Source organism: Argiope bruennichi, chromosome 10, assembly GCF_947563725.1.
Source record: "Argiope bruennichi chromosome 10, qqArgBrue1.1, whole genome shotgun sequence".
NCBI classification, from domain to species: domain Eukaryota; kingdom Metazoa; phylum Arthropoda; class Arachnida; order Araneae; family Araneidae; genus Argiope; species Argiope bruennichi.
Genome location: NC_079160.1, coordinates 32,372,432 through 32,391,260, shown reverse-complemented (window position 1 = coordinate 32,391,260; position 18,829 = coordinate 32,372,432). Strand labels below are relative to the sequence as shown.

At 26.5% G+C, this 18,829-nt stretch overlaps 1 protein-coding gene across 1 annotated transcript; it reads left to right on the top strand.

Annotated features, from left to right (window-relative positions):
* The first annotated feature begins 1,729 nt into the window (after positions 1-1,729).
* LOC129989285 (uncharacterized) lies at positions 1,730-15,324 on the top strand. The gene is made up of 6 exons (XM_056097720.1): positions 1,730-2,042; positions 8,386-8,451; positions 8,969-9,054; positions 10,340-10,457; positions 11,725-11,783; positions 14,082-15,324. Exons 1-6 carry the CDS (start codon positions 1,833-1,835, stop codon positions 14,185-14,187), a joined length of 645 nt encoding a protein of 214 aa, XP_055953695.1. The 5' UTR covers positions 1,730-1,832; the 3' UTR covers positions 14,188-15,324.
* Positions 15,325-18,829: the final 3,505 nt, after the last annotated feature.

Genomic DNA, 18,829 nt, shown 5'->3' with positions numbered 1-18,829 from the left:
CAACTGCATTTAAATGAGTTTTCACTACTATTCATTGAAAATGAGGCAGGACAGGAATTAGACTATGAAAAACGTATCGACATATTCTCCAAATTAAAAGCGCTCCATAAATTCCCCAACTGAAAATTATAATGCTAAATGATAGTAAGAAAAGCGATATTTTATATTTTTTATGGCTTTCAATACTTGCTTCTATATTTGAAGAAATTTTGTTTCCATTATTTTCAAAGTCTGTTTCTTTTATTACCATTTATCATTTTAATACTACTTAATATATATTTATGTCCTTCTTAGAAAAATGTAATTTCTTGTTATCATTTAGCATTATAATTTTTATCATCACCGTCCAAAAATATAAACCTAATTTTACTTTCTATGTCAGAAAATATGTGAATAAACTAGATTTAGATATCAGTGCATTTTTGTGATGTATTTTTCTTTCGTTATATTATTTTAGAGCTCAATGCCTTTTTTTTTTTCTTTTTTTTTAATAATTTATATCATAACTTTTTAAGAACTGAACATTTTAGAAGAAAAGGTAAAAATGTTTTTAATTCTCTGTTTTGTAGAGTTTCAACTAGATCATATTTTAAAAACTATTTTAAAATTTCTCCAAGTATTATTTAAAAAAATCTTCGGAAAAAAAATGTATAATTTTTTTTTTTTTTTTTTTTTTTTTTTTTGTTATTAGTATGCAAACATCGAAACAAACAAAGTCAAAAATACCACTCAATCCTTCTATCAAAGGATATTGTCACAGTTTATACCAGTTCAAAGTTTGGAAGGGATGTAAATAGGAATATTTTCTCCTAATAGTTACTGAATAGAACTGTCATTTTATCATTTTAAGTTTTTTTTTTTTTTTTTTTTTTTTTGTGAAAAAGGTGCAATTTTTTTTATCTATTTGATATATACATATAATGTAGGAATTGCTGAAATGTAAGCTCGAAGTTAAAACTAAAAGCTAAAATAAGCTTCATTCATATTACTTTCTTGTTGAAAATAGAATTTACCTAGAAGGAACCGCAAAATAATTTAGCGCCTGTGGCCTCATATTGTCAAAATCCGCCACTGTCTAAAGTTTAGACTCTAAACAAATGAAAGTATAAAAACAGACTTCGCACATAAGATTCAAAATTTGAGGGTTTTTGATTTTTGAGGTAAAATTTTACGATAGTTTTTGAATTTTTGAAGGCAGAGTTTATAGTCTATCTATTAGATCAGAATTTATATCAAATTTGAAATCTCATAAATCTAGAATTAAAATGAGTCAGATTTAGAATTAGACAATGTAACTAATTAGTAGTATTTATGAATGTTTTTTTTTTTGTTGTTGAAAATGTTACCTTTATTAATGATAATAGTATAATAATTATAATGGAAATAATCTGGTGATTTGTTTTAATTTTGCATTTTTTTTTGTTGTTGTTTTGTTTACCCTTGAATCGAAACGAAACGGCGCATGGTCCATTGAATCGATGTCGCTCTAGAGTACATTATTGGTCATGTTCTCCTTTTAACACATTGAATCTCAGTGCATGTTTAGATAATATAAAAGAGTTTTAGTATGATGAAACTTTAATTTGTTATTTAAGTTTTTCTTTCTCTTCGTATATGCAAGGTAAATCCAACATAAGAGATAGATACACTTGGCTTAAATCGCTGACAGATAACTGTCAGCGGGCTTCACAACACAGCATAGGATAAAAATTGAAACTATACAAATGAAGGGAAGTGAATTGCAATTTTGAAAGACGTAAATAATCGAATTAGAAAAAAAAACTAAGTGCTGTCGTGTTTTTAAAATTAAGTTTTGATTTGAATGGCGGTTCATGGCTCCTGATAGCAATACAGTTGATATCAGCAAAAGTCTGAAAGAATATTTAAAAAGAAATGAGAATGGATCAAGCGAAGAGAAAAGTAATTTGCTTTTATCTTGGAGTTTTGATTCATGGTTCAGTAAATCAACAACTAGTCTAAATGATGAAGAAGAAAATACCTGGTTTAGCAGGGCTGAAAAAGATAGTTACTGTTCATCATTAGTAAGTTTTTACATTTTTAATAATTTTTATGTACATTAATTTAATAAATTACATTTTCGGGAATCAATTTGAATTGGTAAGCTGAAACTAGCTGTCAAAAATGCACGCAATATTGCACAAATTGTTTTTGTATATTGGATATGCGTATTTACTCTGTAATGTTAATCTTTTCCTCGCTAATGAGTAAAGTTGCAAGCAGTTTAAAGTATTTGATATTTAAAATCCTACAATATGGTATTTAAAAAATACATGATGTCATATTAAAATAGATGAGTCATACATGCCGCTTATCACAGAAGCTAGTCCGAAGTCTGTTGGTAATGTAATCAATAAACTATTCTCTCAGGAAAATTGATTAGGAAAGGATGTGTCAATATTTGTAAAAGCTCTATCTCCAAATAATACGAAGTTTTTTTTTCTCTCCCCCCCCTCCCCTCTCTTTATCGGTGAAAAATATTTGTTTGAAAATGCAATAAACAATGATTTGCATTTTTACCAACTATTATATTTTTAAATGATTTTTTAGACAAAAAAATAATAAATAAAAAGTGATAAATTGTGGTAAAAAATAGTTATGTAAAATTTCAGAAGTGTATATATTATGATCTTTTTGAAGATAAACTAATTTGATTTTGTTAAATGTATATTCAAATCATTTTTGGAAATTTTTTAAATGGTTTTATTTAACTTTTAAGTATAGTTTATAACTAAATTACTCCTTGACTCCTGAAATTCGGCAATGATATATGCAACTCTTAGTATTTGTTTATGAAAAGTTAATTTCTTGACTGATGAATTTTTTGTCCATAATTATTTATTTTCTGCTTAACTGATGTAAAATACCAGTCTTAAAACATGGCCATGTGTAATAAGCAGATTCATGAATCTATCAGTTTTTATTTTGACGATATTTTTAATAGTATCTTTTGTTGCAAAATATTTTATTTTTCTCTTAGATTCTCTCTAAATAAAAACGTTTGAAATTATAAAAGCTATATATTTTATATATAAACAATATATAATGATTTTAAACTATTATATTATCAAATCCAATTTTAAAATATTGTATGAGTTATATCTGTTTCTCGTCTTTCAGCTATTACAAGAAAATGAATACATCAATAAAATTTGGGATAAATTTTTTTAAAAAAATCATTACCCCCAAACTTTGATTGAAACATGGAAACAAACTTTCCCCCTTCTTTTTTTTTCTTTCCCTTTTTTAAAAACAATTTTGGGAAAAAAAGGACGGGGTAGATGGAGATTTCAGTGTTTTTTTAAGAGGAACATTGCTTTAATTTCAAAGAAATTCACCCTTCAAAGTATTGTTCTTTTGATTGTAGCTGCATTCATCTCTGTGCAGTACTTTTTTTGTTAGAACAAATTGTTGAAATTGCTTACATTGAATGAATAAGTTTAAGTGCTTTCTTAACTTGTATTGGAAGTAACAGCCTTTTAAAATTTTGTTTTGGATATTCTTAAGATATATATATATATATATATATATATATATATATATATATATTAAATTTGCTAATAAGATTAAATTTTGTTTTTATATTAATTAAAAAAAGATTTATTTTATTTATTTATTTTTGTTTATATGAATAAGATCTACAGAATCAGTATGAGATTAACAGGTTCATGCATTAGCTTTTTGAATAATTGAATGTTATAATTAAAGGTTAATGGTAAAGTTTCAGTATTGAATTTGAAATTACTAAAATTGTTAGATTTTTATATGTGACACTAACTTTCAGAAACCCTGCGCTGTAAAAGTATTCATGAAAATTTACAAATGTAATGTTTCAAAATTTCACTGACATTATGAAATGGTAAAATCAAAAGAGGCATTTGCTGATTTTTTAAATATTTATTCTTAGTTTTCAATTTATTTTTCAGTGATAATTAAACTACTGAGGTTTCAAGATAGTATTATAGTTAGATTCAAGTTTCAAGATTAGATTAAGTTTCAAGATAGTATATATTACTAAAATATTGCCCATAAGTTATCACAGAATCCAAATTGGGGCTCGTTGTTTGCTCATAAAACTTGGGCTTCAAAAGGATTATTTGTTTTGAGCGTATGATCAAAATCCTGGAACCCAACATTCTTCTCTTCCTATATAATGGAAAGGGAGGAATGAACCATATCCGAAGTTTTGTATCAGTGAAATTTGAAGAGTTGATGCTTTGACCAGATTATGTGAAAAACTCAATCCAAATTCAACTCTTCATTCAGATGTGGGTCATTGCAAGGTTTTTCTTCTTCCCCCCCTTTTTTTTTTTACTTCTTTTTCTTTTCTTTTAACATTCTCGATTTGGCTCCGATAAATGTTTTGATAGTTTACAAAGAGACAGCGAGAATGAAAACATCAGCTGCCATGATTTTATTTTGAACATAACTGAGGAGATTTGAAAGATGTATATTTCATCAAATTTCTCCAAATACAGAAAAAATTTATGCTTATTGGACCTTTTTCCATAAATGTAAATACCACTAAATAAATATATACAAGAGCAACAAAACTGGACATTTGTTAAAATTGTAAAAACATATATTTGTGGTACTTGTTCAGCTAAAATTAAGAAGCTATCTGCGTAAACTGCCAAACCAAATAATCAAGTAATTCATTTATATACTTTTTAATAAATTTATTTCAACATGAAAGCCATTGTGAGACAATTTATAAAATGTTAGCGAATTTAGAAACAACTAGTATAATTTTTGATTATTTAAGCTTCTTTTTTATGTTTGCTTACTTTCTGTTTACATAGTTTGAATATTTTTATTGTATTTATAGAATAGTTTTTGATGATTTTTAGCTTTTTATATGTTTAATTATATTTATTTACAAATAAACAAATAAAGTCTATAAACTTTTATTGGCCTAAGTGAAGATTAGTGTGCACCAGCCGATTGTCGCCAATATTGCAACCCATCAGATCCCTCTTATAGCAACCTTACTGCTGTTTTGTTTACTACTTTTTGCAATGGTTGAGTTGTACTTAAACTACAATTAAATTATGAAAAATGTTGAATTAAAAATATTAAAAAAATATCGATTAAAGATTTTACTTTTGTTCTTTATTATAATTAAAATTTATTAAATAAAGAAATTTAAGCTTATAATTAAAAGTTATTTTCTTCTTTCTTTTTTTAATGTGAATACGAACAGAAAATATTTATTCTTTTGCAATTTTTAATTGTCAGTATTCGCTTTAAAAAAAATCGTCTGCATTCTCACTTTCAAAGACAGCTGCAAATGGAATTCTTCGCAGTTCTCGTAATTCTTTTGGTGTTATAACGGTTGGTTCCCTTCATAATTTATTATGTCGGGATTATTTCGAACCTGTAGAATGGATGAAGGGCGAGTTAAATATGCATACATATATATTTTACGAGTTAATGAAATTAGGAAAGGATGCTTGTTTGAAATTTTGTATTGAGAATGGTTTGATATCGAACCGGCAGAATGGATGGAGGGTGAGTGGAATATATATTTTTTACAAGTTGATGAAGGTGGGGAAAGTATGTTTGTTTGAAATTTTGTATGGTGAATGTTCCGATTGCTTATTTCTCCGTTTTTCTTTTCTTTTGGTTATGTACTGTTTCTGTTTTCCACACAGTCTTTATGTTCAATGTGCTAGCGAAGCTACTAGGTTCCCGCTGCTAGCGAAGCCGTAGGATGTTTTTTTAAGTTAAAGGCATCTGTAGAAGGCACCGGGCAGGATTCCCTCTGAAATCCGTTCGTACAACATCCTTCATTCTTTCTTTTCAATTGATTATGTACAGTTCATGTTATCCACACAGTCCTTATGTTCAATGTGCTAGCGAAGCTACTAGGTTCCCGCTCCCGCTGCTAGCGAAGCCGTAAGATGTTTTTTTTTAAGTTAAAAAATTCTGTGAAAATTCAGTATGAAAAAAAAAAAATGCTTATCAGTAAAAAGTTCTAATTAGATGGTGGGAAATAGTAACCGTAACTGTTCCGCAGAAGTATTTGTTTATTTTGTCCGCCAACTTTATTGGCGACTTGGCATTGTTGGCGCAGCTGGGTACACACTAAAATTCACTTTTACCCGTTTAGTTTTCATGATATTGACAAAAAGCATGATTTTGTAATTGGGACAAGAGGTCAAAATAACCACTGATAATAGTTTTAGGTATATCAAAAATGCTTTAATACTAGTGTTAATTGTGTTTAAGTTTTAATACACTGGTTGAAAGTTATTGCTCTTTATTCAAAATATTGAAATTCTTCCTTTTGAAAATTCTATATGTATTTAAAGAACACACTTTAGATTTGAACTCATTAACTTTTTTACAACTTGCCAGACTTTATATTTGAATTTATTAATTTTTATTACCTGCCCTTTTGTAATTTATAATATGATAAAATCAAATTCATGAATTGATATTTTTGTTGATAAATGAATAAAATATATACTATATTGTTATTTAACTCAAAGTTGAATGAAAATCCTTATAGGGTAAAATTAAATAATGTAATTTTGATTAATCCAATCATTTTATCTTAAATGGTGCATCGTTTTCCCTGTGTCTTCCTATTTACAGAATGATTTTTAATTTTATTTAAGGTAAGGTAAGCAATTATTTAATTTAAATTATTGTATAAGTAATTTTTGTTAGAAAGGTGAATTATCATAATAAAAAACATAAGCATCATTTTTTTTTTTTTTTTTGGATCTTCTTATTTAATATTAACTAGGGAAGATGGCTTTCACGATGAACCAAAATATAGAATATTGATTATAATGTACCTAAGTAAATGAATATCAAATATTTTAATTTGGTCAAGTATATATAAAAAAAAAAATTTCAAATGAAAGTCTTTTTTTTCCTTGTTCTGAAAATTTGGGATAATTAAAAATATTTTTAGACTAATTTTTTTAATAATTTTAATCTGATGAGAACTGTATTTCTATTCATACTGTATAAAACTCTGTATACATATTTAAAGTATTGCTTACTATTTTTTTAGAGTTAATTTATAAAATTTGTCTCTGTCTCTCTCTATATAATGCTTATGTGGTGTTGCCTATCATAAATCATATGTATCTATTATTAATCATATAACATATCAAATATCTGTAAACTACTAGCTGTGTGTGCTGTAATTGACACACCACTCATCATCCGGGTATGATTCTAAAAAAGCTATTCTCACCTTCTCTTCGGAATGCTCTCTCATACACTGTGTTGGTGAAGTTTGTAGTAAGAATCAAATGTTTAATTTCTTTAGTTAAAATGTAAATAAAATTATTTTTTTAAACATCTCAATAATTGGAGGCGCAACAAATACATGCAATCCTAATTATGGCACGTACATGGAGACAAAATTAGTCTGAATTTGTTAATTACCCTTTGAAAACAATTCATATGTTCAGATTGTTTCCATACTTGCTTCAGCAGAAAATTTGAGACAATGCTATTTTTTTCCAGTTATATAATATGAAAAATTGAGTGTAGGTCAAACAGTTTCAATTATAAATTAAAATGATTGAAAATGAGAAATGAAGAATCAATTATAAGAAGATCCACTCTGAATGAATAAAATAGAAAGGAAAATATAGATTTTTTATTCTTTTTTTCTTTTTTTTTGTATATGGGTTTAAGTTTCCAAACTACAGGAACTTTGTTGTAGGCTATGACAATACTCTTCTTTCTGCATAACATGTTTATGAGAAAAAGGAAATTAAATTTAGGTGAAAAATATATGAAATAGTGCCATGGTAAAATAAATTTTTGGAAAAATCTATTTAATCTGCCAAAAATATTGATGAATTTACTAACTATTCAATGAGCAATGTAAACCTCTTTGGAAATGTTTTTTTTTTTTTTTTTTTTTTTTTTTATGAAAACAAATCAAGAGGGAAACTTCTTGGAAATCAATAATTTCCTTATTGAGGTAAATTTTAAATGACATATGGGATTAATGTAAATAATTTTGATTTTTAAACTTTTTAGAATTTGTATTTTTTTATTATCATATTCATCTCTTATCTACTGGAAAAATTTTAATTTTAGAAATTGAGAATTTAGTTTGTAGTAATTGATGAAAAATTAATATTAATAGTTCATGTATTTGAAAGAATTTCAATGTACTTTTAATAATGAATGTATTTATGATTTATTATTAACAGCAAAAATGCATATAATTACGTATATGGTGAGCAAGTAAAGTGTGCTTTGATCACTTAGTGATTCCAAAAGAATCACCAAGTGACTCTTGGGGGCTGTGAGTGGTGCAAGTAAGGGATTGTAACTGCTGAATATGCTTTTATAAAGTTTATCAGTAATAATTTCTTTCTTTTCTTTCAGAGTAAGAAGCAGAGAATAATTGGTTTCATGGGATGCATCCTAATGGGTTTCTTCTGCTTTACTCTGGTGAGTAATTGTTTATATTAGTTTGTGCAATATATCAATCAATTTCAGTTGTTTTCTTTTGTTTCATATTTTATATGATTCTTTTGCTAATCTAACTATTAAAGATTAAATTTTAAAAGCACTAATATGATTAAAAAGAATTAATTTAATATCCTGAATTATATGATTATAGTTGAAAGTAATAATATTAATTAGAAGATTGCCCTTATGATAAATGTTATGTACAGTAGTATAGTGGAATTTTATAAAATAAGTATTTTTATTTCATCATCACTTGTATATATATTGTTGAACCCATACTTTTAATATTTTTTTAATACCAAAACAAAAAGTTGAATACTAAATAATGCTCTTGAATCTGTGGCAAACTGTGTTTATTATACTTTTTTATGATATTGTTTCAACAAAGTAAACATATTATATACATTTTGAATTATTTTTCAGAAAGTTGGCTGAATGTTGTATTCCATTCAATTTAGAACTTGCTCTTTATAACCATTTATGTTAAATTTTGCAGGCGGGTCTATATACACCTGTTTTATTTCTAAAAGCAAGAAAGTTTTGCCTTCTGTATTCAATGGGAAGTCTTTTTATTATTGGAAGGTAAAGTTTTGTAATTTACAAAATTTCAAACTTTTAGTAAATTAATTTTTTGCTGAATTGGAGTGTGTTTATTAGATTTTATTAAAAATATAATTATATTCCTGTTTGCTGTTAATTTTCTGTTTATTATTTCATATTAAATTCCATTCAGTACCAGAACTAATTTCATTACTTTTTACTGTTAATTATGTTTAATATTTTAGTAGACACCATGATCTATTTTAAGACTGTTATTTTCCATATTTAACTAAGAGTCTAAAGTTTTTTGGAAATTTATGGATTCTGTATGTATATTTTTTTTATAGATTTACATATTTATGATGTTATAAAACTTAATAAGGATGCTAGGGCAGAAAGTTAACTGAGTTCAGAAACTTATGCTTCATTGGTCATGCATTACAGGTGAAATAAGTTATAATCGCAGTATTTTAATAAATCTGATTTCAGTGCTTTATGTAAATTTGCGTTATAATATATATACTTATTTTAATTTTATATGTCAGTATAATATCAAGCATGAATTTATATTCATGTTAGGAATTATTTTTGTCTAATTATTAAACACATTTCAAATGCATTATTGTTTCAGTTGTGATATTTAAACTTGGATCTAATTTAATGATCAGTAATTTTGTAATTTTTATATCTTTTGTTTTATTTTCATATATAATGTAAGAAAAATTGTTATGATAAATGCCATGATATTACGTGGTAAATTATTATAGTCAGCATGTGAATATGAATGGTAAAAATGTGTGAATATGTTGGAAACCAAGAATTTCAAAATGATTATTTTTTTAGAAACTATAAGTCAACCAGTGTTCTAGATTTAGTTTGAAGTATTTTTTTTTAAAATGATTGGGGTATTGCATATTTGTGCATTTACATTCCAGAATTCCTACTTCTCTATAATATTAATTTATGTTTTTATAATTACTGCTAAAATTGCAAGAATCAAAAAGATCAAAGAAAATATCTGAATATAGAATCTTAAGCAATTGATTACAAATATGGTTAATAGAAAATATTATTTAAAATACATAGTATTTTTATAAACAATATGTAGGTAGCTATTGTAATTTTGTTAAATATTATACAGAATTCCGTTTAATATTTTAGTAATAATATTTTTATAATTATTCTCTCTTTTTATCATTATTTTTCATGTACTTTGTAATTTTTAAATTAATACAGCATTGGTCTTTTTTTTTTTTTTTTGTAAAATTTCATAAAAGGCATTTTTTTACCTCCTTATTACAGTATTTATACCTATTTTTTATTTCAGTTTTTCGATACTTTGGGGTCCATGTAATCATATCAAACATTTATTTTCATATGAAAGATTGCCATTCACTGCAATATATTTTGGAACTATGTTTTTAACCTTATATTCAGCTTTATGGGTAAGGCATTCTTTTATCACATATTGAAAAAAATAAACATTCTGCATTTTTTTTATTTTATAAGAAAAATGCTTATTTCCTAATGTTTTGTGGCTTGGATTTTTTAGTGTTTTTTGTGAATAAATGGAAACTAAATATTGTATATATATTTGCTTTCCCTCTTTTTAAACCCGCTTTTTTATTATTGTAGAATAGAACTATTCTTTTTTCTCATATTTCTAAGCAAATTTATGCTTAGGGTGTTTTTTTTTTTTTTTTTTTTTTTTTTAAATAAAGTTTGTTACAAGGGTTTTTTTTGGGGGGGGGGTTATAAAAAGCTTTTTTCTTTTCTTTTAGACATATTTTATTGATTTATTATATTTTACTATTTTTGATGTAGATTAAAAATATTTATTGACAGATTCATGCTTTTTTTTATTGCATTGTTTGATTGTTTGTATTTTTTAGTTCAAAAATTTTTAAAAAGTGAGGAGTTCAATTTGTGCATATGTTATTGTAATTTATTCTACTAAGCTTATCAATTTTATTATTAACTTTGTGCAATACCAACAAAAATAACAGTATTTTAAAATATAATAAGAATTTCGTAGCTTAATTTTTAAATTTTCTAATTTTACATAATTATCAATATTGAATCAGAACATTCTTCATGACTTAATCTTATTACATTGATTCATCATCCTCCCTCTTTTTGTAGATATTTATGTATTAATCACATGAATGAAAAAAAGTTTGTTAATCAAGATTCTATAGTATTTTATTTTTGGCCATTTTTTTCTTGTGATTAATTGCTGGCATGTGGTTAATGCACAGAAACTATATTAGTTATCCTTAAAGTAAGAAAGAATAATAGCTGAAAAAAAATACTTAGTGTAGGAAAAACTTTTTATCGTTGTTCAATTTTTACTGTGTTTTTTCAAATAGCTGTATTTCTGTAAAAAGTTTCTCCTACTAACATTCATTCCTTGCTTATTTGGACATTTAAATTTGATGCACTTGTTTCATATTAGCTGTATGTATGTTTTTCTTGATTTGGGAAAAAAAATTTAAGTAAATTATTTCCTCATTATCTGAACAATTCTAGATTTTCTTATGTTGATATTTATTAATATTGTTTGTATTTAGAATGTTTTCTAAGTGTTCTTAATATTTAAAATTTAATTTAACTGTAATTTTAACTTTCTTTAAGATATTAAATAATCGAATGATCTGGCATGGGTAAAATGTCAATTCTGTTATTGATGTTCTTTATTTTTTTTCATTGCAGATGAAAAGTACCATTCTCACTTCTATTTTTGCCATTGCTCAAGTTATCGCATTACTCTGGTAAATATTTTCTTAATTTTATAAGTGGTGTCACTGTGGCTTGCCAATTTTCTTAGATGTCAACTAGGGGAAGGTGGTTAAGATATTTTAATAATTAATAGAACTCTCTTAATTAAGTTTACATTTAGCTTAATTTAAGCTAATTATGCAAAATATTTTTAGTATATACAAAGAATTCTAACATTTTGCACTGATTGTATTTTTAAAAAAAGGCTTGTTTGAATATGTGTGTGTATTAATACCTTTGTCTAAAATTATTTTTCAATTTTTGAAATTCCCACCTTTATTTTCACATAGTAGTTTATGAAATGAATTAATACAAAGATTTGAACAGGCTGTACAGTCACGTGAAAACATCAGGTCAGTAAAAGTGAAAGAGCAGCCAAATTTTTAAGCAAAGGCATATTGCCTGTGCTCTTTTTTAATATTAACTTTGTGATATATCCATTGTTGCACAGAATGGAAATACTTTCATGAATGATATTTTAATCTAAGTATTAATTTTATATAAATAACTGTATTATATCACAGTGCTTGATTATCTGTCCTTGGTCTCTTGTAATCTCCTCAAAATTAAGTGTTTATCAGTTCTTTCTTATAGTTCTTTTAGTTGCTTTTAAATAATTATCTGAAACCAATATAAAAAAAAGATACAAAAGATATAAAGCAAAAATTAAAAAAAAAAATGTAGATCAGAAATATAGATTTTATCGTGAATGTATTACAAAATCACCTATGTTAAATTTTAAAATAATTAATAAAAAATGGGGGAAAAAATTGCAGAAGAAGGAATTTAGTACACCGAAATTTTTTTATGGTTGTATTTATGTATTTATTATAAAATAATTTACTTCAAAGTTATGACATAACACCATTCTGTGCCCCGGCGCCTGTAACACTAAGTTATCTAACCAGTTGGATGAGCACATGATGGAAAGAAGGGGAAAATAAATAAAAGAAAAATATGGAATATTAATAGTCCATCTGGATCCTGTGTTTTGATTTCCTTCGTGAGAACTGCATTTCTGAATGAATAATTTAATTGATTTTGACAAGTGGCAGTTTGGTTTCAGTTATTGTGTATTCTTGAAGAGGTCTTGGTATTTATGAATATGATTTATTATGAAGTGGATCTTGCTGCATGAAAGACCAAAGTTATGACAAAAAGAAAAATGACCAAAGTTATGACAGAAAGATGACAAAATTTCAATTAATTTGTAATCAATATTTAATTGATTTTTGCACTTTGAAAAATTGATGGCATTCTTTCTCTTGTCCTACAAAATAACTATGCAAAGTTTGGTTAAAATCAGAAATGCATATACAAAATCAGAAATGTATATACATATATATAGCTGCAGTGTCTTTTATCTATATTAAGATATATGTAGATCATAAATTGAGCTCATTTAATTATTTTTCATCTATCTTGTAGAAAGAAATATTTAGAATTTATGATAGTTCCCAAAACTGCTGCCTTGAAGTTAAAGATGCAGCTTAAAACACTAGCAGCTCTTACAAATCCTTAATATTTTAGACAGACATTAATTTAAATACTATTTGTTTTTATGTGATTGGTTTTATTTGTAACTAATACAAAAGTCAAATTATAAAAAAATTATTTATTAGTTTATGAGAGAGAAAATTTTGCATAATAAAAAACATTTTTAGGAACTTGTCATGTAACTGATTTTTTTAATTGAGAATTTGTCTAAGGGAATGTAACAAACTGATTTTATCTTCTCATATGGTTGCATTTTATTGATTTTTTTAATTCATGACTTCAGTTATTTTTTAAAAAAATTGTCTTCATAAATTCAGTTCATGTCTTTTTTTTTTCAGTTATTTTTTTAAAATGATATTCATAATGATTCTTGGTTTTTATCTTTTCTGCTACTGATAGAATGTAAATATCTATAAAATGGTACATGTCAAGTATGTCTTTTTTAGTTTATTCCATTTGTAAGGAATAAAAAAAAAATTACATATTGAAAACTATACACGAATGATTAATTATTAATGAAAATGGTCTTGGAAAACTCATAAAGTCAGATTATATTTTCTGGTGCTTTTTTTTCTTTTCTCCGTCATTCAAAATAAATTACCATTAAATTGTGCAATTTAATAATAATATTAACACATCACTATTAAAAAAAAACTGCATTTCTCATCAAACCTGAAAGTATTTGTTAATAGGTTGACATTCTAAGGTGCTATTATTTTTAACAGTGAAATTTTTTTTTCTAAATTAGTGTGTCAAATAAGCAGTAAATGCATTTTTTTTTTTTTTTTTTGTAGGTATGTGATCAGTTATATTCCAGGAGGTCAAACTGGCTTGAAATTTTTTACTAGAATATGCACTTCTGCAGTCACAAGAACATCAAGTAGAATATTGCCTGTGTAAAATAATAATGGCTTCCATTATTAACTTGTTAGCTATTCCAAAGATTTTTTTTTTCTTTTGTAACTATCCTGTAGATATATAAGCTTCTCAAAGTCAGAAAATTTGTTTTTTTGTTATATTATAAATATTTAATTTTTATAATGTAACAAATAACTATTTAATAAATATTTAGGCTAAAATTTATGATAATTTGTAATCGATTTTTAATTTTTTTTGTTCTAACTGGGAATTAATTAATGAAAAATATTTTTTTATACATCTCTTGAATTATAAAATGCTATTCTATCTTAACCTCAACATGCCTTTGATTATAGCTATTTGGCTACAGTATTTTTAAATAAAAGATGATGTGCAATTTTTATAGCAATGCTACATTATTTTTGTATTTTTATAGTTGGCATTGAATTTTGAATTTTTTTTACTTTGTTTAACTTATTGAATTCTTATGTTTTAAATTATTTTATTTTCTCTGTGAAATTAGCATTTCTTTTATTACAGGGAATTGTGACAATTGAAAGATTATGGATATTATTCATATATAATGCAATGCATTTTTGATTAACTCTAAAATGATCAAAGATCGACCTGACATTTTGACATCTAATATTCTAGTGTTAATTTAGTCTGAATGAATTTAAAAAAAACGGCAACTTAATATTTTATAGCTTTTCATATTTTGTTTAATCAAAGTTTGTATTCTCCTAAACAGAATATTCTAATATTTTGTGATTACTATATTTATATTTTAAGAAATGAAATTTCAAGTGTTTTACTAGAATCCATTTGTTAAAGCATCCATATTTTTATGCAGATCTCTCTTGTGCAAATTGTTCACATTTCTACCTTTGTAGTTGATCAAATTATAAAACATGAGCAGCTGTACATTATTTGCTTGAATCGAACGGCAATTATTGTAATTTTTTTATTATTTTTAATATTAATGTTAACAAGACTGTAAAACAGTTGAATTATATTTTCATATTATGTGTTACTACAATATTACTTGAAAAGTCATTAATTATTCCTTTTCCTCATGTTCGAACAAAACAGTGATAATTTGTTAAACTTCATAAATTGTTTTGTTATATGACTCCTAGAAAAATATAATTTTCTTGTATATTTAATGTCCTTTTGTGATAAAATTTATTTATTTATTTATTTGCATTTATTGTTTATTTATGAATAAATAATGATGAAAAATATCTGATAATATTGCAATTATTTTTTTAATTAATTTGAAACTTGTGAGACAACAAAAGAACATAACATTAATTTATGCAACAAAATTATATAACTAGCAAGAATGCCTTAAAAGTTGGAGAGTTATTTATAAAATGGCAATACTTGATAGATTATAGAATTGCAATTTCTTAAATATTAATATAACTAAATAAATAAAATTATGTATAAAGGAGAGAAATAGTTAATATTATGTAAATTAACCAACAATACCACTTGTAAAGCATATATATTTGATATTCTGTTTTTAGCATGCTATTTTATTAGTTGATTTCTATTTTTAACATGTATGGTTAACTGTGATTATTTTGTATACATTTATGAGCCTTGCAAAGGCTGCTTGACAAATAGAAAATAAAATATCAGTCTTTTAAGTTCCCTTATATTTGTCATTGGCAGTTTTAGTTGAGAAATGGCTGAATATGGCTATGAATGTTTTTATATTTTCAGCAAGTATTAAAACTTATAATAATTATTCCTCTAACTGCAATAGAATCAAACACAAAAGCGTACCTACATAAAATGGTGCCCAGGAACAAAATGAAAAGTGCCTTCTCTCCTATTCTTTGAAACTGCAGTCTGAATTTCTACTTTTATGTGAACTTTATGCTAGGAGTTATTAAGCTTAAGATAATTTACTTATATAATCATTCATATCTTTTTAAAATATAAAAATCATATGAAAATTTTAATGTTTGAGAAAATTTGAATCAAGAATTTCATTGCTTTTGTGCCTAAACAATTAAAATGCATACAAAGCCCTTAACTCAATTTTTATAAAAATACAGAAAAAATATGATAATGAAAAAACTGTATACATTGCATTTTTATTAAATAAATTAAGAGGTTGGCATTTTTTCTGTGTTTGTAGAAAATAGAAATAATACTTTATTCTCATTTAACAAACTTTAAAATACATGGATATCCAGGCAGTACAAGAATGGAGACTATAACATTTTGTCTTCGCATATAATGTGTGAAACCCTGCTGAGTGCATTGATATCCCTCGTTTTACTCCTTCAGATACTATATATGTAAAGGAAAGTGTTATAATTATCAAAAAAAAGGAAGCGAGATTGACGAATTTTTAAATTCTGAAAACATTTTTACAGTTATATTCGTCTAGCTATCTGTGAACATAATTCAAAACCGTTTGAATCTAGACAGATGAAGTTTGGTAGATGGTCTTTATGCCAAGTTCCTAGATTGCTTTCAAATTTTGAATGAAATCTATTCAGAAAAAGACCGACTTTCTGGCTGTTCGGATAGAATTGAACTCAATAACTACAAAACATGAAAAACTAAATTGTTAAAATTTGGTTGCATAGATTTAGTGTCTTAAACATAGATTCCTTATAAAAATTTGAACCAAATCTATCCAAGTGTTGACCTTAATCATGCAAACGTGGTAATTTAAAAACTGCAGTGACTTAAATGAAATTTGACATTAGAGCTCTGTACCAAATTTTGGATTCGAACATCAACTCTGGATTCGCACACTCCATTTTATCAGGAGATTTGATCATCAGAAGTTTCATAGCGAAATTCTGCTAATGATCGAGCAGAAGAAACTCCATTTGGAAATCTCACAAGACACTCTGGAAACTGTCGGCACTGATTCTAACTTCCTCAGCGCTGTGATCATTGGCGATGAATTCTGGGTTTACGGATACGATCCAGAAACAATGTTATAGTTATCACAATGTAAGTATTCAAGTTCTCAAGATATGAAGGGGGGGGAATCAAGTTTACAGCAATGTCAAAGTCATGCCTATCATCTTTAACTCCAGTGGTGTGATTCGTCGTAGGTATGCACTATTTGGCACAATCATCGCCAAGAAGTACTCAAGAAACCCTGGATTACCTCCGTGGTATTAAGACACAATGATCATATTTTTGGGCAATTGGCAAATCCATTGTAATAAGTCATCCGCCCATTCCTCTTATTTGACGCTGACTTTTTTTTTTGTTTTTGCGAAACACAAGATACCTGTGCTTTGTTTGGTTCCCGACATTTTTTTTTTTCCGACATGATTTCGTGTGATGTCTGGCCTTTCCTCTAGCTAAAAAATACCCCTGAAAAGGAACAACATTTCAGATCGGTAGGGATATCGTCAAAAATAAAGACATACGTAAAGCAAACATTATCTTAAATACTTCAATGTTTTGAAAAACTTAATTAAATTTTCTTAATTAATTTTTATTCATTGTATATTGGCTTCATTCGTATGACTTCGGATGATTTATTTTTAACTTTAAAGATATTTTAAAATTATTATTACTAGCTTATTACTATATTTTTAATTAAATTATTTTGATAACTTCATAATTAAAAAGTCGATTTCTTTCAATAAGAAAATATTTATCTTATTTTCAGATTAATTTCTGTAATTTGCTTATATAAAATATGACGGATAAACTGCGCGGCATTTGAAACTGAGATTCTAGCGCTGGTCCCGACAGCAGCAGAATCCTTGAGAGAAATGCATAACAGCCCTATAGTACGAAGGAGATTTTGAGGCCATGGTGGCCTGATGGTAAGGTCTCGACTTCGAAATCCGATTCCACCGAAGAACCGTCGTGTAAATGGGTCTGGTCCACGTTAAATTGTTAAATTATCGAGACTAAACGTGCTCCCGCCGGTGTGGTGCGGAAGTTAGGAATGGGTGATGCCAGCTCAGGTGTCATCGTCATCTGACCACGGTTCAAAATTATGATGCCCGTCTCAAAATAATCCTATTGCTTTAAAACGGGGCGCTAATATAATTGAACTGAACCGGGGGAGATTTTGAAGAAAAGTGTTGTTAAAATTGGTATATCTTGATATGAATATTTTTATAAGTAAAGGTCTTATGACTTTTAGGCAGACCTTGTATATCAAATCTATATATTTTTTTTCCTAAGTTGAAAAATTTTAGATCATTTAAAAAAAATTATTTTGAATAATTATATCTTGTTTTTTGTATTGTTTTAAAAGATGCATGCAATTGTTTGCCTAGGGAGTGTCGACTCTCTAATCCTGATGATTTGTAATATATCAATGAAAATTCGAGAGAAGATCGAAACAGCTTTATGGTATTTGTGAGGACTGGTCGGGTGTTGAGTTCGAGACTCGATTCCACCAAACATCGGGTGTGATGTACAATGAATCCATCGGGGCGAAACATCCTACATTCTGGGGTTTTGTAAAAATTAGGCCTTATCGAAAAAGCAGTGCTAGCACGATTTTTCAGGATGCTTACAGTATGAGCTTTATTCTCAAAACAAGTCCTAGTTGAGATTAATAGATAAATGAACGCAATAGTTATTGCCCAATGACCAATCTAAATGCGTAGTACATATTTGATAAATAACAGAGGCAGATGATTCTAAATATAATTTTCAGTGTTCGATATATTCAAAA

Excerpts from the sequence above, each read along its gene's own strand:
- LOC129989285 (XM_056097720.1), top strand. The coding sequence starts at position 1,833 with ATGGCTCCTGATAGCAATACAGTTGATATCAGCAAAAGTCTGAAAGAA. Across the intron at positions 2,043-8,385 it reads ATAGTTACTGTTCATCATTA|AGTAAGAAGCAGAGAATAAT; the intron begins GTAAGTTTTTAC and ends CTTTTCTTTCAG. Across the intron at positions 8,452-8,968 it reads GTTTCTTCTGCTTTACTCTG|GCGGGTCTATATACACCTGT; the intron begins GTGAGTAATTGT and ends TAAATTTTGCAG.